The 25,973-nt window shown below is 44.4% G+C and overlaps 1 protein-coding gene across 1 annotated transcript in view; it reads right to left on the reverse strand.

Moving 5' to 3' along the window:
* Nucleotides 1-799: 799 nt before the first annotated feature.
* LOC311237162 (NAD(P) transhydrogenase, mitochondrial-like) overlaps nucleotides 800-25,973 on the reverse strand; it is a gene marked incomplete at its 5' end in the record, with an annotated part of 51,382 nt that continues 26,208 nt past the window's right edge. The window contains 4 exons of the mRNA XM_084324971.1: nucleotides 800-4,672; nucleotides 13,115-13,230; nucleotides 13,980-14,098; nucleotides 16,593-16,674. Coding sequence (XP_084181097.1) covers nucleotides 4,529-4,672; nucleotides 13,115-13,230; nucleotides 13,980-14,098; nucleotides 16,593-16,674 — 461 coding nt within the window. The 3' untranslated portion in view covers nucleotides 800-4,528. The remainder of the gene's footprint in view (nucleotides 4,673-13,114; nucleotides 13,231-13,979; nucleotides 14,099-16,592; nucleotides 16,675-25,973) is intronic.

The following is a 25,973-nucleotide window of genomic DNA, read 5'->3' on the forward strand; positions in this document are numbered from 1 at the left end:
CCGGTAACAAGTAGCACTCAGACAGCCTCTTATCTCCTCTCAGGCTGAGAGAGATCTGAAGAGCACTGTCACTCTGCGGGGAGATACAGAGATATACAGGTAGAGAGAGAAAGAGGCTTGAAAGTCATTAACTGCAGATGTGTTTGTGTGTACCTCGACTTTTCCATGACATACGACACGGGTTCCATGGACAATATTTGTCAGCATCTAACTTCAAATGTTATTTTTGTTGTTATTTGCTTATTTGAATGTCCCAGGTCTTGTTTTGGCTGCAACCATCACCTGGTTCTTAAAATAGATGTTCCATTTCAGATATTATTCCAACAAGGGTACCTAGATTAATGAGCAGCTGAGCTGGATGATGCTGAGACCACTTATCGATTTATCGATAATTGAGTGAAATCCATAAGTGGCGTCACTTATCGATTTTTCTGCATGTGTGTAATTTTTTATAAAATACTATTTTCTTAAAAAAGAAAAAAAACCTTAGTTTGTGTGTGTGTGTGTTGTGGGCCAACTACAGCACCGCAAAAACTAGTCAGTGCACGTGACACACACACAAACACGAACTAACGTAAAATTTATTTTAAACTTTTACATTTTTTTACACATGCAAAATAATAATATAAAAATCGATATTTATGGATAATTTTGTCCCGATTTATCGATTCATCCAAATGGCATTATCGTCTCAGCCTTATTCAAATCCCACAACTTCTCCGGTTACTCCACGACTCTAGGAAACTGGTATACTGTATGGTTGACCATCGAAGGAACAATGAACACCTCAACACAGTACTAGGTGTAAATCCAGGTTTATTTAAGGGATGAAAATGCTCCATGAGAAAAAAAACTACAACATTCACAGCATAGTTCAAAACATGGTACATTGAAATGTGTCAAATGGCAAAGCCCCTATGAAGTGTTAGTGGCTCTACACAAGCAGGGAGTTCTCTATACAAAAATACTCTGCTGGATCAGGGGGCGAGGGGGAGGCGGAAATTACCTTCTGGACAATCACCAGAAAATGTATATCTTTTTAATTTAATTTAAATTGTGCTTTAATTTGATCATCATCTCAGCAAATGGCAACAACATACAAATATCACGTTGTATATCCATCAGGCTAGCTGGGCTGGAGTACAATCCTTTTTTTTCATCAAATCTTTTTGCATGTAACAACAATAACCCTTCATTCAAATACTTCAGTGTCATATACAGTACAGTTTGCAGCTTTGAGCTAAACTATGTCACTAAATATACAAGTAGCCAGCGGTAAACTGAGGTCTGATGGTCAAGAATATAATGTTGAATGACAAGACAAAATCTAAGGATGACAGGTTATGCTTCTGTGAGAGGGGATAGAATGTAATGCAGCAAGGTTCTGTGATTGGTCAGTTTCAGGTTCTATGGAAGATTCAGTCACTGGCGATTGGTCGGGTTAAGGTTCTGTGAGAGGTCACATAATGCAATGCAGTAAAGTTCTGTGGAATGAGATTGGTCAACTGCAGGTTTTACGGAAAGATTTCATGAAAGGGGATTGGTCAAGGTTCAACTGGTCATTTTAAACGTTATTGAGAGGTAGGGTAGTTGCATTGGTCAATGTGCCTGGTGCCAGGATGAGAACATTCGATTATTACACTAGGCTGTGCCCAGAAACAGTCCCATGCTAATTTCATATGGTACTTGTGCTGATCTGAGAAGACTGGGTAAGATAAGCGAGATTGCTTACATACCAGCTCATAGAGTTGGAGCAGCCACCACTTTGCTAGTCCAGTATCTATCCAATTTATCTCGATCTATTCAGGCTTGTGTACAAGCAAATCTGGTTTGAATTGCAATAGGGCCTTACAAGTCTATCCAAATGAAGGTTGAAGTTCAGATAAAGCAAATTCTGAGATTTGTTTCTAAACACATTATACATGTTATAAAATAGTTGTAACATGTAACAGTAAGACGGAATTATGGAGTTAGAAGTTAAGTTAGGTTAAAACAGTTTTTCACCATTCTTGTGTTCAGGATTTTTTTTGGCGGGCCTGAAATCATGGTTCGATGACACACTGGAGCCATCCTTAGCGTAACCCCTTCCCTAAAAATATATAAAAACTAGAGTGCATTAGCATGGTTCTCCCAGAGTTGATAGTAGCTCAGAAGTGTAGTATAGCAAAGATAATGCTAACTGTTTCATGTATGTGGAAAATAGATTTTTTTAATTCACGCCATACTACACGTTTTAATGATTGAATAGAAACAAATTAAATGGCACTTGAGCTGAAAGTGAGTGTGATCTGACTGCGCCCCACAATCCTGAGAAATGGTCTGAACAGCTAAATTAGCTGTTTTTGAGCTAGGTTTTGTAATAGTTTAAAAAAAAATGTAACCATGCAAATTTGGCGTGGTGGTTAATAACACATATTTCTGTGGTGTGACAAACTCAGAACACATATTGCTTCTCAACTCATCCCGACTGTAAAGGCGGTGGTCATGGTTATGGTCATGGTTAGGGTTAAGGCAGATTTAATTAAATGGCAGGTGTTGGACTTTGTGTGACCATGTTGAACATCTTAAAAAAATTCATGAAAGGGTTGGCAAGGAATACAGAGCACACACTGAGAGAAATTAAAATCCTAAATCATCAATCTCAACAACATTCCCAGAACATGATTACCTGTCATCATCACGACCACCACTCTCCCCGCGTATTGATCATTTACCATTTGGCTTTACTTCATAGAGTGATCCTTCACATCTGTGGTTGGAGCGATAATGACGACAATCTTATTGGAGTGACTGAGGGCAAAATGACGCCACATTCACTTAAAAAAAAACAAAAAAAACAAAGAACGTCCTCACCTTCGAGGTCAAAGGTCAGAATCACATAATTGTAACATCTGTACCAATACAGGTCACACAGGATGGGTGAACACACCTGGAGGTCAACAAAGACTATAAAATCCATTCAATTACTCAAGAAGAGTGTTTGCCATATGGGTGGGGTGTGACATTTCTAGGACAATTCAATAGTTTTATATATTTTTTAACTTATTGACATTGATATTAGTTTTATTTATTACTAAATATATTACTAAATTAAATCTCTGAGAAAATGTAAATGGATTTCAAACAGCTTTCGGAACCTGTGTAATACACACAAAAAGCACAGGGCACAAAAACACACTCAAGAAAAAAGGATGAAAAAAAATTAAGAATAAAAAAGCAAACAATATGATTGGAACTGGCTATGAATATCAGAATGTTAAAAACAGACTGCGCTTCGAAAACCAAAAACGTTATAGGGTTATGATCCGGATTATTAGGCCTAAAATATAAAAACTTTTATAGCAATAGTATAAAACAGGATATATGAACCGACAGTGAAACAACATCTTTACAAAAACGTCTCACTGTTTTGTTTTGCTTCTTTGTTTTTGATTTCTTTTTCTCCTTTCGGGTTGTATACCAAAAAAAGGGATAGAGGAAAATCCACTTTTTGGGGACAAAAGGTCTTGTTAAGTAAATAGATCTATCAAAGAGAAACAGCTATTTAACAGTTTATCAAACCATAGTAATACAGCAAAGAGAGGAGAGGGGACAATCTTTACACTGGAAATTACATTACATTAATGCTACCGTCTAACTACTTGCTTGTTGTGGCCCCTTCTCTCCTGCATCTCTTCTTTTCCACAGATGAACATTTTCGGACCCCTCCACTTCAATTTCAATTCAGCCAACAGATAGATCTCGCTACGATTTCTCAAATCACAAAAAAAGCTTCAACACTAATCTAATACATCTAAAAATGTGATTGTGGCTTTTAAATAGTCGCTTGTTATGTGAACTGCCTGAACTGAAATAGAATTTGACCCCTTGATAACCACACACACACACTCCCTCGCCTTAGGACTCTATAAACAAAAGAAGCGTCAAATATCTCAAGAGAAATAAAAACATCCTATACACAAAGTTTCAGAGTGACTTTGGGAGTGGAGTGGTATTCAACAGATATCTACAGTATTGACCTTCCTTGGCTCCCATGCAAATCACCATGCAAACTCTCCATGACATACGTTGCTGTTTCTTTCATTTATAGATCATAGGGCTGGGTTTCCCAAAAGAATCTTCTATCTACTATCATCTGTCTTCCACTGGTTTACAATGGAGCCATCTTTGTTCATTAGGCTTACATTTGAACAAAGACCATCTTAGCCAAGGAGTTTGGCTACTAACTTCGAGTGCCAATGAGCCTCCACTCCACCTCCGGCTAGTGAGGATCATCTCACACGCGCCCGGTGTGAGGAGCACTTGGAGACGGGTGCCAGTGAGCCGGCAGAATTAGGTGGAAATGCTAACGGAATCATCTTTGTTGCATAATCCAAACTATCTTCATTCCGATGGCTTAAAATGGAACTATCTATGATCTAAATGGTGAGATACTTTTGGGAAACTGCATTCAGTCCTCCATCTCCCCCACCCTGTCTCTGCTCTGATTGGAGCACTCCGTTGAGAGGGGGGGGGGGGCAGAGCCTTCCTATTGGCTCTCGCGGACTTTGGCCTGCAGGGCGTCGCAGGTCTTCTTAGCGTCGCCTAGCAACATGGCGGTGTTGGGCTTGTAGAAGATGGGGTTGTCGACAGCTGCGTAGCCCACGCCCAGCGAGCGCTTCATCACAATCACCTGGGGGGAGGGACAGACAGGCTCAGATGATTAACATTGCGCGGCGTATAGACAGTAACACTTAAATGAAAACAGAGTTTGAAGACGGGAGTTCGGAGATATGTAGCCTCTCATGACCTCCACGACCATCTAAATCAAGACCAGAAGGGCTTTCCCTGTCCCGACTCTTCCTCTTCTCCTCTCCCCCCCCCTCACTACTCCCTCTCTTCCATCTCTCCCATCTGTTGGCACTGTGTTTCTTCACCATGACGATGAAAGATCCTTGGATCCTTCTAGAGATGGTATCAGGACAATCCGATCAACAGTTCCAGGACGACAACCGTAGTAACCAATCAAACGTGACCAGGGAATCATCCCCAGTAAGATTTCTCTCTCTCCCCCCTTCCCTCACGCGTGCTTCTCAACCTCTCTCGCCCTCCTCCCCCTCCCCATCTCTCCTCTCCTCTTTCTCATCCATAATGCATGGGGCACATGGTTCCATTTGGGACAGGGGTGCAACCAGGGGTAAGGCCTGCGTGGCAATCAGGACCAGCAGGAGGGGAACAGGACTCACACATGGTACATTCAGGGTACGTAAACATCATCAAGTCATATACAGAATATATTGCCTTAAACAGGAAACGCAGTCTATACAAAACACACTTCCTTTAACTAGGAACACAGGCAGTGTACCAGTGCTGTGCCATAGGAGTCAGCATCTATGTTTCCCTCCAAAAACAAAGGTTCTTGGACCTCCCATTGGTTGACTAATCTAGTCAGAATTCTCTTCCCCTTCCGGTCACTGATTTTTTTCTGGCAGATTTCAAAAACTGTCTTCCACAGGATCAACAACAATAAGTCTTTGAGCTACTGTAGCAAGTGACACTCAATTTGAAAAAAAAGAAAAAAAAAACTAGAGTGAATCTGCAATAGCTGCGAGTCCTGCGACCATGTACGCACATTCATCCACACGTACACTTACACACACACACACACACACACACACTAGAGCTGTCCCCGAAGCCTGTTTTTAGGATTCAAACTTCGGCAGGGTTTTTCAAACCATCTTTTTTTCATTCATTAATTTAATCATTATAGATCCTATGGGGGGCGACATTGCCTATTGGTGAAAAAAAAGGTAGTTTCCAGTGGTGGGTGTGTGGGGGCATCGTCTCCCAGAAGAAAATCGTTTGTGATTTTAACATGTAAACGAAGCACTCAGAGAAGAAAATAAAAGGAAAAGACAACCCGTATCCAGGTCTGACAGCACTACAATTACATTTTCATATCATAATATCATAACGCAGAGGCTGAGACTCAATTTTTTTTGCTGCCGGTAGAACGTATTGGAAGAGCCGCCGCGGGTCGCGCTAACCCTTTCAGAAGCTTTGTGGTCCGGGCTTGAACTTTCCATGAATGTGTTTCCATAAATCCATTTAGTTAGATCCAGCACTGGATGTAATCTTTTTTTTTATCCACTTTTTTCTCCTCTTTTTCTATTTTTCTCCCATCCCAATGTGCCAATTCTTCCCTCCGCTGTCTTGAACGTTGCTCGCATATGCCCCCCACTGGCCGGTTGTAGGGAGGATAGAAGCCTTGCATCATGTGTCCCCTCCGGTACACGAGGAGGCAGCCTGTCACATCTTTTCTCCTGCCAGCGCGGACTCTCATTTTCCTGTCTCTGCTGTGCAGGCATCCCCAATCGACCTGTAGGAGTCGCTGTCCACAACGTCCAGATTACCACCCATCGACTTCCAACTCTGCCAATTGAGTCAGTATGATGGCCGGCCCAAGCCGGAGCCAACGCCGACAGCCAGAGTCGAACCCGGTGTCTCTTGCGTTGGTGACGAGCGCAATGTCCGCTGCGCCACCCAAGCACTGGATGTAATCTTGTGATTATTATCAATTTGCGACGACGACAACAGCTATAACACTTTTTGCTTACGTACTCTTGACTTTGTCTATTTTATACTTTTTATCTATTTTATCTAGCACACTCAGGAGCTCATACAGAAAAAAGCATTTCATGGAAAAATATTCTGTATTTTACTATGACATCCACGCCTGGATTCACATGTGCTGCCACATCCACCGCCGTTCATGCTGTACAGCGTTATTGCCCGCCATGCGTTGTCTGATCAATATTAAATTTTTTCGCCATGGCATTCATAATTCATATATGGGATCTTTCACCGCCAGTCTCATTGACGCACGGTAAGAGGACGCTAACGTCATTTTCAGCCCAATTGTTCATTCATTTCACTGCAAACCGATCTGATCAATATATTACCCATACTACATAAAGCATTTACTGACGATCACGGAATTATAAACGACCCCCCCCCCCCCCCCCCCCTTTCCTCCGCGCATGATGACGCATAACGTATAGGATCATATACAGTTGCATTTTTTAATATAGCGTGTATCGGGAATAAACGGCAATCGATAATCTATATATGCGTTTATGCCTATAACTCACGTTCTAGGAATTACTGCAGAAAACGATAAAAACATACTTATATTCTAGAAGGTATTTTTGTATGAATGTTTGAATGAAAAAGTATAATGTTCCTACATCCAGAACGATAGATAATCGATGTTGAATGGGCCATAGTAATGTCAATTTAGCAATACAATTAAAAAAGTTATAGCCCTGCAAAGAAGGTGAACATCTCCATAGGCTTAGAGTGGTGGCAGACTGGCTATATTGATGGATATAACCAATGGCAGGGAATGTGTTAAATAAACTTGAACTTGAAACTACAGCGTTAGTTATTTCCTGGTTGACGTGAATCCAGGCGTGATGTCACTCGCTCAGCCAATAGACAATTTGTTTTATTAATGTGAACTGTGAACGTATATACCGTAATTCCTCTAATAGTAACCGGGTCTCAAATACAAGCCGGGTCTCTATTAATGGCCGGGTGCGCTCTTGAGCTAAGCAATTATAAGCCGGCCTCCTAATACAAGCCGGGTTACTAATATACTGAGCTGCATACTGAGCTAGTTACTTGATTTCACTTTGAAAACGTTGAAATGACCAGTGACCACCTGTAATTGCACTGTTTACTATTTCATACAGTACTTGGTTTCAATAAATGAACCCAGTACATTTGACTGGGTTCAAACTGACACAAAATGTTGATTTATTCATTATGATCCGTTTGAAAATTTGAAATATAGGCCTCCCTCTTATACAGGCCTCCTCCTAATACAAGCCTGGTACCCGCTACAGTTGAAACAAATACAAGCCGGGGTTACTATTAGAGGAATTACGGTATTTTATCCAGTGCACATTTGGATAGTATTGTAATATTGTCATATCCCATGGAAATATATAGCTGTTTTATTTTTTGTATACATTTCAACATTTTATTGCTGCATTGATTTTCATTTCATTCTTTGCGTTCATCATTGTCGTCATCACGTCAGTCCCGACTCCCTAACACGCTGACTCTGCTTGGGGCGCTAAATGAATCGCCCTTTAGGCATCATATTTGAAGACGCTGACTTTCGTGACTTTTAAATGATTGTAAACACAACACAGTACTGTGATATTCCGATATATATCACATTCTGATATATATATTTTAAAAATATTTAAATTTGAAATTAAATAAAAAAGCGGAGGTTCGAACCCATTAATTAAGATTCAAGTGCCAACATAACGAACGAAGGTCCGAACATTCGGGCTCAGCGCTAACACACACACAATCTAGAGACTACACACACATACACTACCGTCTAAACACACGCACGCACGCACACACACACACACACACACACACACACACAGACCCTACTCCTAGAGTATGAGTCATGGGGAACAAAGAAGATAACATCTTTACACCAACTGACCTGCAGGATGAAAGCACTTCATGGACACAAGTAAAGGAATAAAAGTAGCTTTTATTTGTTTGACTGTGTGTTCTCACGGGAGTATGAATGCGTGTCTGTGGGAGAACTCTGTAAGTGTTTAAGTGTGTCTAAGAGTGTGTGTGTGTACTGTATGTTTGTTTGTGTGTGAGTGTGTGTGTGGCTGCATGTGGTTGAGCATGTCTAGAGAGTGTGTGTCTGAATGTTTCTCAGCGAGTCTGTCTGTGTGTGGCTGCAAGTGGTTGAGCGTGACCAAGAGTGTGTATGTCTGAGTGTGTGTGTGCATGTGTGTGTGTGTGTGTTTGTGGCTGCAAGTAGTTGAGCGTGACCAAGAGTGTGTGTCTCGGAAGGTTTCTCAATGTGTGTGTGTATAGTTAGGTAGTCATTTCTCTGTGATTTCCCTAGGGAGTGTGTGTGTGTGTGTGTGTGTGTGTCCCAGATCTCGGAGCGCTTCCAGCGGGATGCTCCACATGTCATCATTCCACAGGAACACAGTCAGCGCTAATGGGAGCCGGATGGGAGCGCACCTGGGCCTGCAGCGGGCCGGGCCTGGCTGGATGGGCACTTACTATGTGTGTACATTTCATTAGGTGTGTGTGTGAGTGTGTGTACATTTTGTGTTGCGTGTGTGACACACAAACAGGATGGAACCGCACCTTGAACTGTAACAGTCTGTACCTGTGTGTGTTTCCACATGTCTCTTAAGGCCTTTGTGTGAGTGTGTGTATGTGTTTCCATAAGTATCTTAAGGCCTTTGTGTGTGTCTGTGTGTGTGTATGTGTGTGTGTCTGTGTGTGTGTGCATTTATTTTTAGGTCATTGTGTGCATGTGTCACTTCTTTAAATCTCAGTATGTGTGTGTGCCTTTCCTCAGGCGTGCATGTGCAAGTGTATGTGCATGTGTGTGTGTAAGTGAGAGTGTGTATGTGTCGCTGTGGCTTCTGCTGTGTCCCGGGGTGTCCCGGTGTCGTCTCGGACCGTCCCGATCCTGCGTGTCTTCTCGTTTGGCCGCTGTTGTGTCTGTCTGCTCGAGTGTGTGGAGTCGTGTCTCCTTTGGCGTGGCTGCGGGTCCTGGGGCGCGTGGCCTGTCATTCCTCTGTGGAGTTTGGGGGTGGGGGTGTGGGATTCGCTGGCTTTCCTCGTGGTGGCAAGGGCACCGGGAGATGGGGCGGCCCGTGGGGTTGGCATTCCCGTTGCCGTGCATGGCAATGTGAGTGGCACACGGGCTGTTTTGTGTTTTTCCTTCGGTCATGGCGTGCTTTATCGGGGGTGTGTCTTGGATGGGGATGTGGTAGGGATTGATGTGTGGGGTGTTTTGGGGGGACTGACTGTTCCGGGGGGGTTCACATGCCTTCGAGCGACATTGTACTTTTGTACTTATTTTATGCCATTATTAAGTCTGCACGTTTACATTGCACTACTTTTATTGTCTTTTATAGTGTACCTATTCTTATGTCTGCAATTTATGCAGTTTTTTTTTTATTCTGTCAATCTGTGTGCTGATTTATGTCTATGTTCATTTTATACTACAGTATATAGATAGTTATTAATATGTATTGTTATATTGTATAAATGTATGCATTGAAATGTCTGTAAAGTCTCGACGACATTGAAAATGAGGGTGACCTCAATTGTCTTTTCGAGTATAAATAAAGGTTGATGAGTGAGTGTGTATGTGTATGAGTGAGAGTGTGTATGTGTATGAGTGAGTGTGTATGTGTGTGAGTGAGAGTGTGTATGTGTACCGTAAATATTTTTTTTGTGTGCCGTGATATAGAATGAGATAATCTCTTGCCAATGCAAATCAAGTGCTGCCTCCCGCTACACTGACTACCGTACATTAACGTTTCCCTCTGGTTGGCGTTAGCTTTAGCGCTAGCTAACGTTGTCATAATATCTAGATCTGTGGTGTCAGCTGGATGACGTTGACTTCGTTTGCAAACGTTAACGTTCGCTATCTATATGGCGTTGGCAGGCGAGGCTGGCTTTGTCCAGTTGACACATTACAGACCATGATGCTATGATAGTGTTAGCTAAAGCCACTGCATGTTATCATCAACTCGATTCGACTGAGGAAGTCGAGAAGGTACCACACGCTAAATCGTCCCCGGACCCCGCAACCCAGTTCCAACTTCAGTGTGTGAATTACGTTAATCCCACAATTACTCAACTGCACTCAATATTTAAATACCAATGCTAGTCTAAATAAATGTACAGACAATGTACGTATTAAAATAATAATAATAATAATAATGCAATAAAAGTCTGAAAATGAAGGGATTATGTCCATGAGTGTCATTTTTAGAAAGTAAGGCCTGCCTCTTATATAAGGGTGCTTTCACATATAGTTTTGGTGGACTCGGTGCGGTTCTGGTGGTGAAGTTGCAACATTGTTGCATTCATCATTTGGTTCGTCTGCATTCACACAGCAATTTGTCAGGCGCACCAAAACTTTCTGAACAATGTCACGCGGTAGAAAATGGCGCTCGTCTATTGGACAATAGAGAGTGGAAATGTGTGTGTGTGGCTGCGAGCCTGTGTGTGCGCGCGCACGTGTGTGTCTGTGTGTGTGGACTGCGAGCCCTCCAGATCAGCGGAGGCAGAGTTTTTTTATTTTGACGTGACATTGATCCATTGTTCTATTGAAGCCCATTACCACCATCCTCTCGCTAAACAACTTGTACACCGCGTTGTTTTTATGAGTGCACACAAGTAGCTGTTTTATTTGGTCTTCTGCCCATATGTGTACAGTGTGCTTGTTTTGCAGTGAATGCCGCGCGCCTCGGTAATAATAATAATTATAATAAGCCGCGTTTTTTCTTCCTTCTACCCAAGATGCACAGTTAGATATATAGATAGATATATAGATAGATAGATAGATAGATAGATAGATAGATAGATATATAGATAGATAGATAGAGAGATAGATAGAGAGATAGATAGATGCAGTGTGCTTGTTTTGCAGTGAATGCCGCGCGCAGTGGTAATAATAATAAGCACTTCCTATATTTGGTCCGCGTTTGGTCCGATGAAGCGAACCGAGACCTATGTTTTTGGTCGGACCAGAGTTTGTGTGTTTGGTCCGCGGACCGAGTTCGACGCGCATTCACACAAACCCGAAAAACCGGACTATCGAATTCTGTTCCGATAGTCCGGACCAAACAGCCCCTGTGTGAAAGCGACCTAAGCCTCTCTCTAATAAAGGCCTGGTGCTCTTTGCAGCTGAGGTAAATACCGTACTTTTCGGACTATAAGCCGCGGCTTTTTCCCAGATTTTTCGACCCTGTGGCTTATATAACAGTGCGGCTTATATGTGACTCGACGTGACCAAACCCGAAAATGTAAAAATCAAAATATAACTTTTTTGACTGCATTGAAATGTTATTTATCTGTTCCCTTATTTGCTAAACTTAATACAACTTGTAAATTAGTTAATTCTTGTTATTTGTCCGACAGTATTGTGTCCCAATGCTAATTACATATGGTAATTAAACATTAAAACACCTGCGGCTTATAGTCCAGTGCGGCTTATATATGTACACATCATTCAATTTAGCTGCTGCGGCTTATAGTCAGGTGCGGCTTATAGTGCGAAAAGTACGGTAGAAGACCCGTCCTTGAGGATTTACGGTATGCGTATGAGTGAGAGTGTGTATGAGTATGTGTATGAGTGAGAGTGTGTATGAGTATGTGTATGAGTGAGAGTGTGTATGTGTATGAGTGAGAGTGTGTATGTGTATGAGTGAGAGTGTATATGTGTATGTGTGTGAGAGTGTGTATGTATATGTGTGTGAGTGAGAGTGTGTGTGAGTGAGTTTGTATGTGTGTGTGTGTATGTGTGTGAGTGTGTATGTGTGAGTGAGAGAGAGTATGTGTGTAAGTGAGTGTGTGAGTGTGTATGTGTATGTGTGAGAGTGTGTGTGTGTATGTGAGTGTGTATGTGTGTGTGAGTGAGTGTGTGAGTGAGTGTCTACGTGTCGTGTATGTGTGTGAGTGAGAGTGTGTGTGTGTGTATGAGTGTGTATGTGTGTGAGTGTGTATGTGAGAGTGTATGTGTATGTGTGTGTGAGAGTGTGTATGTGAGTGTGTATGAGTATGTGTGTGTGAGAGTGTGTATGTGTATGTATGTGTGAGAGTGTAGGTGTATGTGTGTGTGTGTGTGTATGTGTGTGAGAGTGCGTATGTGTACAGTATGTGTGGGTGTGAGAGTGTGTATGTGTGTGTGTGTGAGTGTGTATGTGTATAGTATGTGTGTGCGTGAGTGTGTATGTGTATGTGTGAGTGCGTATGTGTACAGTATGTGCGTGTGTGAGAGTGTGAGAGTGCGTATGTGTACTGTGTGTGTGTGTGTGTGTGTGTGTGTGTGTGTGTGTGTGTGTGTGTGTGTGTGTGTGTGTGTGTGTGTGAGTGAGTGTGTATGCCTGCAGAGGCCCTGCACGGGTATATACTTTTAAATACAGAGGATTCTGTTGTGAAAAGACCAAAGGCTAAAGTTGCATTTGACCCATTTCTAGTTCACAGACTTCCCTCTCTCCCCTTCCCTCCCTCTCTGCCTCTCTCATGTACGGGCACATCTGCAGCGTCTCACCTGCTTGGCCTTCCAGACCTCCAGGACAGGCATGCCAGCGATGATGGAGTTGGGGTCCTCCTGGGCAGCAGAGTTGACCGTGTCGTTGGCGCCGATCACCAAGACCAGGTCGGTGTCTGGGTGGACACGAAACACATCACATGTCTGGAGCAACGCGGTCGATTTAGCGATTCTATTGGTGCAAACACTCAATGTTTCGCCACAGAGCACGTCTTCTTCTCCTCCATCGAAACATTAGTCTGCTTTATATATATATAAATATAATATATATATAATATGTATGGCTTAAAACCAATTTCGGACAATTAGTTACACTTTAAATTAATAATTTTTTTCTTGATTCAGAACATTTTTATCATGGATGAATAACACAACACAACGCAAATGGTTGATTTGAATTTCAATGACCTTTTAAGCACCTTGTTAAAAAAAATATGTTTTCAAGGAATTCCAGGCCTTGACTTTTTTAAGCACTTTAAGCACTTTAAGGACCTTGTGCGAACAGTGATTCTAGGATAATTTCACACTCGCCCGGTGTAATCAGTACTTGGAAACGGGTGCCAGTGAGCTGGCAGAATTTGGCGGAAAAGCGAACGGAATCATCTTTGTTGCATAACAGTTTCTGCCATTTTAATGGGGCAATATTCATCGCTCATCATTTAAAAGACAAAAAACATTATTGTATGTTAGAACGATTCTAGAATTATGCAGGTGACACAGCAAAAATGTATAGGAACTGAATCATTTTGAGAGGTTTATTTTTCAGTGTATGAAAAATAGATGACCATCTCAGTTTTGAAAGACAGTTGAAAGACTTTGAATTAATGACACAGGTTTGGACCAAGTGGGAAGGGGCGGGTCTTACCGGGGAAGTCTGCGTTGATTTCGTCCATCTCCAGGACGATGTCATAGGGTACGCCTGCCTCAGCCAATAGCACGTTGAGCTGACCGGGCATGCGACCAGCCACTGGGTGGATACCAAACCTGAGAGAAGAAATACAAATAGATCTTAGCATAGATACTGATGGATTACTAATGCATGCCATGCTAAAAAGTCAAATTCAACTTGCACTTGGTTATCAAGTTTATTTAACCGAGTTACGCCCCATTTGACAGGAGTTCAACTCATACAGCCTGATCTCCAACCTACCAAAGTCAGCCCATGTCACTCCACTTCTCAGAGGGCTTCCCATTCTACTAAAATAGTCATCCAATGGCATGCTTAGTTATAGCCACAGTCTCAGTCCTGTGATCCAGACTAGTCTTCCGCTGTCGACTAAAAACACACTTTTTCAATCGCTATCTGAATAAAAAATCGACTATGCTACTATGGCTATACTACTATACACTCAAGCCTGGCACTGCTGCAATACCTCTCGTTCCCTTAACCCACCAGGATAAAAGCGTCAACTAAAAATGACTCAATGTAAATGTATATTAATAGAGACATCATGTTTCACCTTTATGTTTTCATGTTAGACCTTGGAGAGGAAATATAAAACCCGGCTAATCCCGGAGACTCGCAGCGCTCCGCGATACACGGCCGCGGAGATTTACAGCCCCGCGTGCTCAGCAGCACCGCGTGAGTAATGTCCAGACACCGAGAGAAGAGAGGAGCAGGCCTGCGCTTTAATGGAGCGGTGCCAGGGGTCATAAAAGAGCTTGAAAAGAAGGGAAACGACAAGGGGATGAGAGAGAGAGAGAGAGGGAGAGCGAGAGAGGAAGAGAGAGAGCGAGAGAGAGGAAGACACAAGGGAGGGGGTAGATGAAGCAGATGAAGAGCCGAGGGAGGAAGAGGTGGGTGGAGGGAGGAAGAGAGGGAGATGTGAAAAGAGGTTTGATGGTTGAAGAGGGGGGGGGGGGGGGGGGTCTTCAGAGGTGGTAATGTGCGGAAGAGAGATGAGGAAGAGAGGAGGCGAGGGATGGGGGTAGTGGATGGAAGGGCCTGAGGACACACACTAGACCAGGTTTTATGATCACAGAGCCACAGCTAAGATCAGAGCATTGGTACTCGACTAACACTGCCCGAGGTGACTGAATGCCTCTGATGGGCTACACACACACACACACACACACACACACACACACACACACACACACACACACACACACACACACACAGTCTGGTATTATTGCCAGTGAGAGTGTGTGTTTGTGTACTTGTGTGTAGCTTCCAAACTCAATTAGCCATGTCATGTCGTTCCACAGAGAGTGCATGTAGCAGGTTTGGCAGAGAGAGAGAGAGAGAGAGAGAGAGAGAGAGAGAGAGAGAGAGAGAGAGAGAGAGAGAGAGAGAGAGGTACAGGGAGGGAAGCAGGGGATGTGGGTGGGGCTGTGAGCAGGACACAAGGTAGAGGAGGAAGAAAGAGATGAAGAAATATAAGAGATATACAAGAACATGATGGGAGACGTGTATAGAGTAAGATTGAGAGAGAGAGCCTGCGTATCTGACAGGGAGAGAGAGAGAGAGAGAGAGAGAGAGAGAGAGAGAGAGAGAGAGAGAGAGAGAGAGAGAGAGAGAGAGAGAGAGAGAGAGAGCTTGCATATCTGACAGGGAGAGAGAGCTTGTGTATCTGACAGGGAGAGAGAGCTTGCGTATCTGACAGGGAGAGAGAGAGAAAGAGAGAGAGAGCTTGTGTATCCGACAGGGAGAGAGAGGGAGCCTGCATATCGGACAGGGAGAGAGAGAGAGACTGTGTATCTGACAGGGAGAGAGAGAGAGAGAGAGAGAGAGAGAGAGAGAGAGAGAGAGAGAGAGAGAGAGAGCCTGTGTATCCGACAGGGAGAGAGAGAGAGAGAGAGAGTGAGAGGGGGGGGGGAGAACGGATCGAGACAAAGAGAGTGGGTGAACGGGGGTTTTCCTCTCTCTCTCTCTCCCTGACCACCCACTACCCTCTAATCAAGTACAAATGCTCTAAGTAACAGCAGCTGCAGCAGCCAGGATCAAACGGTGGAGGCAGGACAATTACACAAGCTTCCGCTCTGCCGCTCTCATTCCTCTAACTCCTCTAACTCTCTGCCCTCTTTCCCTCTTTCATTCTTTCTCTCCTCAGGTTGGTCTCCTCTGCTTCTTCCTCTCCTCTCTCTCCTTTCTTGACTTCTTTCATTCTTTTTTCCACTTTACTTTCGTTGTACTTCTCGTCTTCGTGTTCTCTTTTCAACATCCACGGTACGTTCGTTCCGTTGTCTCGTCGCCTTGGTAACTGTAACCGTGCACCGATTCGGGAATGTTGCCGCTCCAAATTCGATTCTCTGCGTCACGATTAGATTATCGATATATGCATATATTTTATTGTAGATTGCTGTTTTGAATCATTGCTGTTTTTATTTTATATTTTTATATTTGTGAATCGATAGAAGATAAGAATTGAATATGTATTGATATATTGAACATGTGAATAGTTTTTTTCGCCTGTCGCCGCTGCACATGGACAAACAACCGTAACCCTCCGCTCTTATGTTCCGTCCAGGTATTTACCTGACTTTCTTGCCGGCCTCGGACAGCGACTTCACCAGTTCAGCGATGGGGTACTGGGCCTTGGCCGCACAGAGTCCATAACCTGCAACACAATGGCGAGACAAACACCCTGGTTAGGAGAAGGGATAACTAATAGCATGCAGGTTATACTAATAATAATACACAATCATGATTTGTATAGCACCCCCGCCCCCCCCCCCCGCATTTCACTGTATGCCCTGGTATGTATGTGACAAATAAACCTCTTGATTCTTCATACAAAAATTGCAGCTCAAAGTGCTTCACAACAGAAAAAAGACAGGCATAAAATGAGCACATAAAGTGCAGACATATAAAATCACAGTTTTCCACATTAGGATCTAACATCCCAACAGGTCACCTTGTTAATGGTTAACCAGTGATGGGCACTGCTACTAGTCTTGCAGCGCACAGAATACCCTGGAATACAATGTGAATACGCCTGGTTAGCTAAAGCCTCTCTCACACCTAAGCACCATAACTATAAACTATAGCTATAAAAGAAACATTGTTTCTCAAGTGAAAACACTTCCGTCTTGGTTGTGGTTCTAGTTATCGTTGTGGTGGCAGTTTTTTTTTCTTCCTTCAATCAAAGACACACTTCAGTGAAAATATCCTTTCCATCTGTTGCCTCGGAAGACCCCCAGTTGGTTTGTCTCTAGTATGAGTGGCAGGTCTAAAACCTCATATAAAATGCAGCCTGATCGGAAAGTCATGTCTAAATATCCAATATATTCCTTCGGAATCACTAGAATTCCTACAATGGCTTTGGAATGGATTTATGAGACGCATGCAAGTGTGTGTGTGTGTGTGTGTGTGTGTGTGTGTGTGTGTGTGTGCGTGCGTGTGTGTGTGTTGTGTGCCCGCTTCCCTGCATATTTCCATCGTTATAAAAACATCAAACATATGAAAAGAATCCCAATATAAAGCCATTTCTACATTTTCGGAAATAACTAATAAAGGTATACTGTATTTCCTTGATGCAGGGCATTTTGCCTTTAGTCTGCTCTGGTGTTGTGCCTTTAGTCTGCTCTGGTGTTGTGCCTTTAGTCTGCTCTGGTGTTGTGCTTTAGTCTGCTCTGGTGTTGTGCTTTAGTCTGCTCTGGTGTTGTGCTTTAGTCTGCTCTGGTGTTGTGTCTTTAGTCTGCTCTGGTGTTGTGCCTTTAGTCTGCTCTGGTGTTGTGCTTTAGTCTGCTCTGGTGTTGTGCTTTAGTCTGCTCTGGTGTTGTGTCTTTAGTCTGCTCTGGTGTTGTGCCTTTAGTCTGCTCTGGTGTTGTGCTTTAGTCTGCTCTGGTGTTGTGCTTTAGTCTGCTCTGGTGTTGTGCCTTTAGTCTGCTCTGGTGCTGTGCCTTTAGTCTGCTCTGGTGCCTTTAGTCTGCTCTGGTGTTGTGCCTTTAGTCTGCTCTGGTGTTGTGCTTTAGTCTGCTCTGGTGCTGTGCTTTAGTCTGCTCTGGTGCTGTGCTTTAGTCTGCTCTGGTGCCTTTAGTCTGCTCTGGTGTTGTGCCTTTAGTCTGCTCTGGTGTTGTGCTTTAGTCTGCTCTGGTGCTGTGCTTTAGTCTGCTCTGGTGTTGTGCTTTAGTCTGCTCTGGTGTTGTGCTTTAGTCTGCTCTGGTGTTGTGCTTTAGTCTGCTCTGGTGCTGTGCTTTAGTCTGCTCTGGTGCTGTGCCTTTAGTCTGCTCTGGTGTTGTGCTTTAGTCTGCTCTGGTGCTGTGCTTTAGTCTGCTCTGGTGCTGTGCTTTAGTCTGCTCTGGTGCTGTGCCTTTAGTCTGCTCTGGTGTTGTGCTTTAGTCTGCTCTGGTGTTGTGCTTTAGTCTGCTCTGGTGCTGTGCCTTTAGTCTGCTCTGGTGTTGTGCTTTAGTCTGCTCTGGTGTTGTGTCTTTAGTCTGCTCTGGTGTTGTGCTTTAGTCTGCTCTGGTGCCTTTAGTCTGCTCTGGTGCTGTGCCTTTAGTCTGCTCTGGTGTTGTGCTTTAGTCTGCTCTGGTGTTGTGCCTTTAGTCTGCTCTGGTGTTGTGCTTTAGTCTGCTCTGGTGCCTTTAGTCTGCTCTGGTGCTGTGCTTTAGTCTGCTCTGGTGTTGTGTCTTTAGTCTGCTCTGGTGTTGTGCTTTAGTCTGCTCTGGTGCCTTTAGTCTGCTCTGGTGTTGTGTCTTTAGTCTGCTCTGGTGTTGTGCTTTAGTCTGCTCTGGTGCTGTGCCTTTAGTCTGCTCTGGTGTTGTGCTTTAGTCTGCTCTGGTGCTGTGCTTTAGTCTGCTCTGGTGCTGTGCTTTAGTCTGCTCTGGTGTTGTGCTTTAGTCTGCTCTGGTGTTGTGCTTTAGTCTGCTCTGGTGCTGTGCCTTTAGTCTGCTCTGGTGTTGTGCCTTTAGTCTGCTCTGGTGTTGTGTCTTTAGTCTGCTCTGGTGTTGTGTCTTTAGTCTGCTCTGGTGTTGTGCTTTAGTCTGCTCTGGTGTTGTGCTTTAGTCTGCTCTGGTGTTGTGTCTTTAGTCTGCTCTGGTGTTGTGCTTTAGTCTGCTCTGGTGTTGTGCTTTAGTCTGCTCTGGTGTTGTGCTTTAGTCTGCTCTGGTGTTGTGCTTTAGTCTGCTCTGGTGCCTTTAGTCTGCTCTGGTGTTGTGCTTTAGTCTGCTCTGGTGTTGTGCTTTAGTCTGCTCTGGTGCCTTTAGTCTGCTCTGGTGTTGTGCTTTAGTCTGCTCTGGTGTTGTGCTTTAGTCTGCTCTGGTGTTGTGCTTTAGTCTGCTCTGGTGTTGTGTCTTTAGTCTGCTCTGGTGTTGTGCTTTAGTCTGCTCTGGTGCCTTTAGTCTGCTCTGGTGTTGTGCTTTAGTCTGCTCTGGTGTTGTGCTTTAGTCTGCTCTGGTGTTGTGCTTTAGTCTGCTCTGGTGTTGTGTCTTTAGTCTGCTCTGGTGTTGTGCTTTAGTCTGCTCTGGTGCTGTGCTTTAGTCTGCTCTGGTGTTGTGCTTTAGTCTGCTCTGGTGTTGTGCTTTAGTCTGCTCTGGTGTTGTGCTTTAGTCTGCTCTGGTGCTGTGCTTTAGTCTGCTCTGGTGTTGTGTCTTTAGTCTGCTCTGGTGTTGTGCTTTAGTCTGCTCTGGTGCCTTTAGTCTGCTCTGGTGTTGTGCTTTAGTCTGCTCTGGTGTTGTGCTTTAGTCTGCTCTGTGCCTTTAGTCTGCTCTGGTGCCTTTAGTCTGCTCTGGTGTTGTGCTTTAGTCTGCTCTGGTGGTTTGTGCCTTTAGTCTGCTCTGGTGCTGTGCTTTAGTCTGCTCTGGTGCCTTTAGTCTGCTCTGGTGTTGTGCTTTAGTCTGCTCTGGTGTTGTGCTTTAGTCTGCTCTGGTGTTGTGCTTTAGTCTGGCTCTGGTGCTGTGCCTTTAGTCTGCTCTGGTGTTGTGCTTTAGTCTGCTCTGGTGCTGTGCTTTAGTCTGCTCTGGTGCCTTTAGTCTGCTCTGGTGTTGTGTCTTTAGTCTGCTCTGGTGTTGTGTCTTTAGTCTGCTCTGGTGTTGTGCTTTAGTCTGCTCTGGTGTTGTGCTTTAGTCTGCTCTGGTGCTGTGCCTTTAGTCTGCTCTGGTGTTGTGCTTTAGTCTGCTCTGGTGTTGTGCTTTAGTCTGCTCTGGTGTTGTGCTTAGTCTGCTCTGGTGTTGTGCCTTTAGTCTGCTCTGGTGTTGTGCCTTTAGTCTGCTCTGGTGTTGTGCTTTAATCTGCTCTGGTGTTGTGCTTTAGTCTGCTCTGGTGTTGTGCTTTAGTCTGCTCTGGTGCTGTGCTTTAGTCTGCTCTGGTGCTGTGCTTTAGTCTGCTCTGGTGTTGTGCCTTGGTCCTGATTTATATTGCCCCTGCTTGATCCCTGATGTCGAATATTGAGAAATATGAGATATTTTGTCATTTTTTATTGTATTGTAAATTATGTTCATGTCTTCATGTCTGCAACCCTGTGCATTGTGCTGCTGCCCATCTTGGCCAGGACAATTAAATTGGAAGAGATTGTTAAGCTCAATGAGACTTTTCCTGGTAAAATAAATCATAAATCCTAATTGGTTGGTATCTCTATGGAAAACACATAATATAATTGGTTTTCTTCACTGATCCACTGGCACACAAGATGGGTCCTTTAAGCAGGGTCCACAAGAGTTTAAAGCCATTGGTTTTAATGAGTGAGCACCTGCATAGATCACCAGGTAGAAATAATACATTCATAATGGAACTATGAGATATCAGTCTGTGTTTCAGAGGTGAGACTCCTGCCACTATGAACAATAGAGGTCTAGAGTCTGTGTGGAACAATAGAGTCCTTGCATGGAATGTTGGTGTAATTCTTTTTCTTCTATATTATGGCTACTGGTAACCATTGGTAACCACTTTTAAAAGGAAAATGCCTAATTTATTTGCAGTGGTAGAGTAGGTAAAACATTTGAATAGCATTACATTGCTGTTGCACTGTGACTTGTTTACTAGACCCTGTAATAAGACACCAAATAAATACATTACTATTTATATATTTCTCATATATAAACATTTAGCAACTGTTGTTTAGCGCAGATCAACCACTGTCTCTTCCAGCACATGGTAATTCTGAACGTTCTGTGAGCGGCCTCTCCTGGAATGGTTTGAGTGACAGTAGGAGGTCAGATCTAAAGATGCCTCTTCACCCGAGTATGATTGACTTTGAAAGAGCTGATTTGATCAGCTTGAGATATATAGTATGTACAAACGCCAACACACTCAAGCATGCAGGCACATACACACACACACACACACATACACATATACAGTACATACATGCATGCGTGCGTACATACACACACACACACACACACACACACACACACACACACTGGAAACAAGTGGAAGCTCTTTCCTCTCATCTCCTCTGGAGAGCGGAGATTAAATAATTGGGCTGGTTATTTTATAAGGCTATAACACAAACAGTAAATAAACACTGCCAAACAAGCACACCCAGAGACGAGAAACAATACACACACACACACACACACACACACACACACAAACACACACACACACACACACACACAACTTGGCTCCTGGCACCTGGATGGTGGGAGAAAGGAAGTATGGAGGAGGAGGGAGGGATGGATGATGGAGGGATGATGGAGTGAGGGATGGATGGATGATGGAGGGAGGGATGGATAATGGATGGAGGGAGGGATGATGCAGGGAGGGATGATGGAGGGAGGGATGGATGGATGATGGAGGGAGGTATGGATGATGGATGGAGGGATGTATGATGGAGGGAGGTATGGATGATGGAGGGAGGGATGGATGATGGAGGCAGGGATGGATGATGGAGGTATGGATGGATGATGGAGGTAGGGAGGGGTGATAAGAGGGATGGATGATGGATGGATGGAGGGAGGGATGATGGGTGGATGATGGAGGGAGGGATGATTGATGTAGGGATGGATGATGGAGGGAGGGATGATTGATGTAGGGATGGATGATGGAGGGAGGGATGGATGGATGATGGAGGGATGGATGATGGAGGGAGGGATGCATGGATGATGGAGTGAGGGAGGGATGATGGAGGGATGGATGGATGATGGAGGGAGGGATGGATGTAGGGGGAGGGAGGTTGGGTGGAGGGAGGGATGGATGATGGTGGGAGGGATGGATGGAGGGGGAGGGCGACATGGGAGGTTGGGTAGATGGATGGATAGATGGATGAATGGAGGGAGAGAGGGAGGGGGAGGAGACCCTGACATGTACATAGTGATTACAATGGACCAGTTCTGTTCCTCTGACAGCATGATGGTTTCCGTCATACAGCTCATGCCAACAGGGACACAGGGACCTGCCGGTCTCACGCACGCACACGTGTGTATGTGTCAAATTCACTTATTTCACACAACCATCCATGGGGCTAAATCAATAGAATAAAAAGCCTTCTATTGCCCTTGGGGGAGGTTATAGAATCATAGCCACACTTCTAATCTAAAGGAGCAGCCGGACAGAAGACCTTGGGGATCAATTTGACTGGAACATCAAGACGATGGCCGTTTCCTTGAAAGACGGCCAATTCATACCCCTATGGCTGTCGTTTCATTCTCAAGCTTCTGCAACACACACACACACACACAACCCCCCCCCCCCCCTCCAAACTGTCCAATGGTGTTTACTGACCTTGTCACAACAACCAATCCGACATTGTGCCTTGTCACAACAAACCAATCAAACGCCAGCTTTCAACTCAGCAGGCAGGCAGGGTTGACCGTCTGCCGTCCAGCTCACCAATTGAACGCCTTTCACTTTCCCTCGGCCAAACTCCTCCACCTCTTTCCTCCCCCCCCCCCCCCCCCCCCCCGCTTTCAAGCATTTTCTCTCCGCTAGCGAGTGCTTCTCTCTTAAGGAAAACACGCAGGCCCGCGCCGCGCACACAGGGACAGGCCGGGCCGGGGGAAACGCTTGTGTTTATCAGGGAAAGTCTTAACTGTTTCCACAGATGTCAATCAGGCAAAGTGACTGTGACGGCTCCAATTAGAGAGATGGTGCAAAATGGAAACATGGGCGGTGAGTGAAAGGCCGAGATTGGTTACACTGCTTATACCTTCTACACCGGAGCTGGGGAATAAGTGTGTACTTTAAAGGTTTTATCTCGCAAAACCACAGAGGGTTAGAAAAACACCGCCTACAATGTGGATCCGTCTGTTGATGTGATGCGTAATCTCCTTTGAAATTGATGTTGCGCGTGGCATCTCAATGGAAGGATATCGATGTACTGTATGTGTACAAGGTCAATTACGAGCTACAGTATATTACAGATCCATACAAACGGGTACTGAGCATTGCACCTCAGATGAGCCTCGTCAAAATACTTACAGTTTGGTTAAGCAGATAATCTGCCCGTTCGCAAAAAGAACGACAGCAATGCTAACAAACCATTTCAGGCTAGCTGGATGTAGTCCTGGCAACTACAATAACACTGGGCCACACAAACAGGTGCACGTTTTGTGGACAGAAGAATCTTATCTTAGAATTCTACTATTCTATAGCTTTCAATGGCCAGTTAGCCATTGTGACAATACAATTAAACATTTATTTATTGTAGAGTAGTAGTTTTACAGAAGTTTTACATATACCAGGAATTAAAACACCCTCCTACCACCACCACTCTCCTACAACCATCACTACCACCACTCTCCTACTACCACCACCATCACCACCATCACCATCACCACCACTCTCCTACCACCATCACTACTCTCCTACTACCACCACCAGCACCATCACCACCACTCTCCTACCACCACTCTCCTACCACCACTCTCCTACCACCACCACTCTCCTACCACCACTCTCCTACCACCACCACTCTCCTACCACCACTCTTCTACTACCACCACCATCACCATCACCACCACCACCACCACCATCACCACCACCATCACCACCACTCTCCTACTACCACCACCAGCACCACCACCACCACTCTCCTACCACCACTCTCCTACCACCACTCTCCTACCACCACCACCATCACCACCACCATCATCACCACCACTCTCCTACCACCACCACCATCACCACCACCATTTGACATTTGTTGAGGACAGGAGGCGGGACACGACATTTGTTGAGGACAGGAGGCGGGACATGACATTTGTTGAGGACAGGAGGCGGGACACGACATTTGTTGAGGACAGGAGGCGGGACACAACATTTGTTGAGGACAGGAGGCGGGACATGACATTTGTTGAGGACAGGAGGCGGGACATGACATTTGTTGAGGACAGGAGGCGGGACACAACATTTGTTGAGGACAGGAGGCGGGACATGACATTTGTTGAGGACAGGAGGCGGGACACGACATTTGTTGAGGACAGGAGGCGGGACATGACATTTGTTGAGGACAGGAGGCGGGACACGACATTTGTTGAGGACAGGAGGCGGGACACAACATTTGTTGAGGACAGGAGGCGGGACATGACATTTGTTGAGGACAGGAGGCGGGACATGACATTTGTTGAGGACAGGAGGCGGGACACAACATTTGTTGAGGACAGGAGGCGGGACATGACATTTGTTGAGGACAGGAGGCGGGACATGACATTTGTTGAGGACAGGAGGCGGGACACGACATTTGTTGAGGACAGGAGGCGGGACATGACATTTGTTGAGGACAGGAGGCGGGACATGACATTTGTTAAGGACAGGAGGCGGGACATGACATTTGTTGAAACAAATAAATGAATAATAATAAAGCATGTTAAAAACAGGCAAGGGACAACAGATACATAATACAAAATCCAGCTTAAAATAGCAATAGCACTCTCCCACAGAGACAGAATCCTGTGTCCTTCTCCCCGTCAGTGTGGGAAAGAACTCCATCAACCAGCCGGTAGCTGTTAAAATGTTTGTTTCAACTATTGTCTCAAAGTTATGTTATTTTCTCCCTTTTTTTTAACAGCTCATTTCCTTATCCTTCTCATCTGACTGCTCTGATCAATTTAATCTTCCATACTGTGTTCAATTAGTAGACAGAAGAGAAGACAACCCTAGTACGGTTGTTTCCAACATAATATCTAATGTCACGTCAGGACAAGGCGGCCAACAGACACAGTGGATCAGACTACACCATATTCCTCTGTCTTTCATAATGGTCACCACCACCATGTCGGATTAGGTGATCATGTCTTGGTTTAAAGGAGACAAAGAGTGCACTACATGTTTAGTCATCGCATGCCGTCTGGCCATGAAGTTTGCCAGGGATCGAAGGAGGAGGAGGGGGGGGTGTGTGGTTTGGACTTCTCGTTTTGAGAAACGGTTAAAAGAACACATTGCAGGGAATTTTCACACTGGAAGAAAAAAAGGCAAAACATTCTAACGCGCTGGACTTTTCCACCGCTGTTCACAACGAGGGGTAAAGAAGCCTGTTCGTCGTACGCTGGAAATGTGTCGGCCGCAATAAGATTGTGTCAAAATCTGGCTAAATGTGTGTAGTCTGATCCAGGGATTGTCTTGATATTGTGGCGCACGGACACAATTAAATAAATTATTTTTTTAAATAAAGAAATGTCCATGTTTATGGCTTGTGTTTTTAGTCGTTTTGTGATTGAAGGAGAGATGAGTTTTTTTTTCTTCATAAACATAATATGTTTATAAAAAAAAAACTATCCCTCATCTCTCCTTCAAAAAAAAACACAAGTCATAAACATGGAAAAAGGGGCCAGCGGAGACGATAGTATTAGTATAAGTGTCTACAGACTGCCACCGTACCCCGTCCAACTTTCCCTTGACCTTGCCTATAAGATAACACACTGTAGAATGTCTATGTGTCGGGAGTTGAGGACCACACAAGTCTACAGGGATGTGTGTGTATGCGTGTGTGTGTGTGTGTGTGTGTGTGTGTGTGTGTGTGTGTGTGTGTGTGTGTGT

This window comes from Notolepis coatsorum (assembly GCF_963971535.1).
Source record: "Notolepis coatsorum genome assembly, chromosome: 11".
NCBI classification, from domain to species: Eukaryota; Metazoa; Chordata; class Actinopteri; order Aulopiformes; family Paralepididae; genus Notolepis; species Notolepis coatsorum.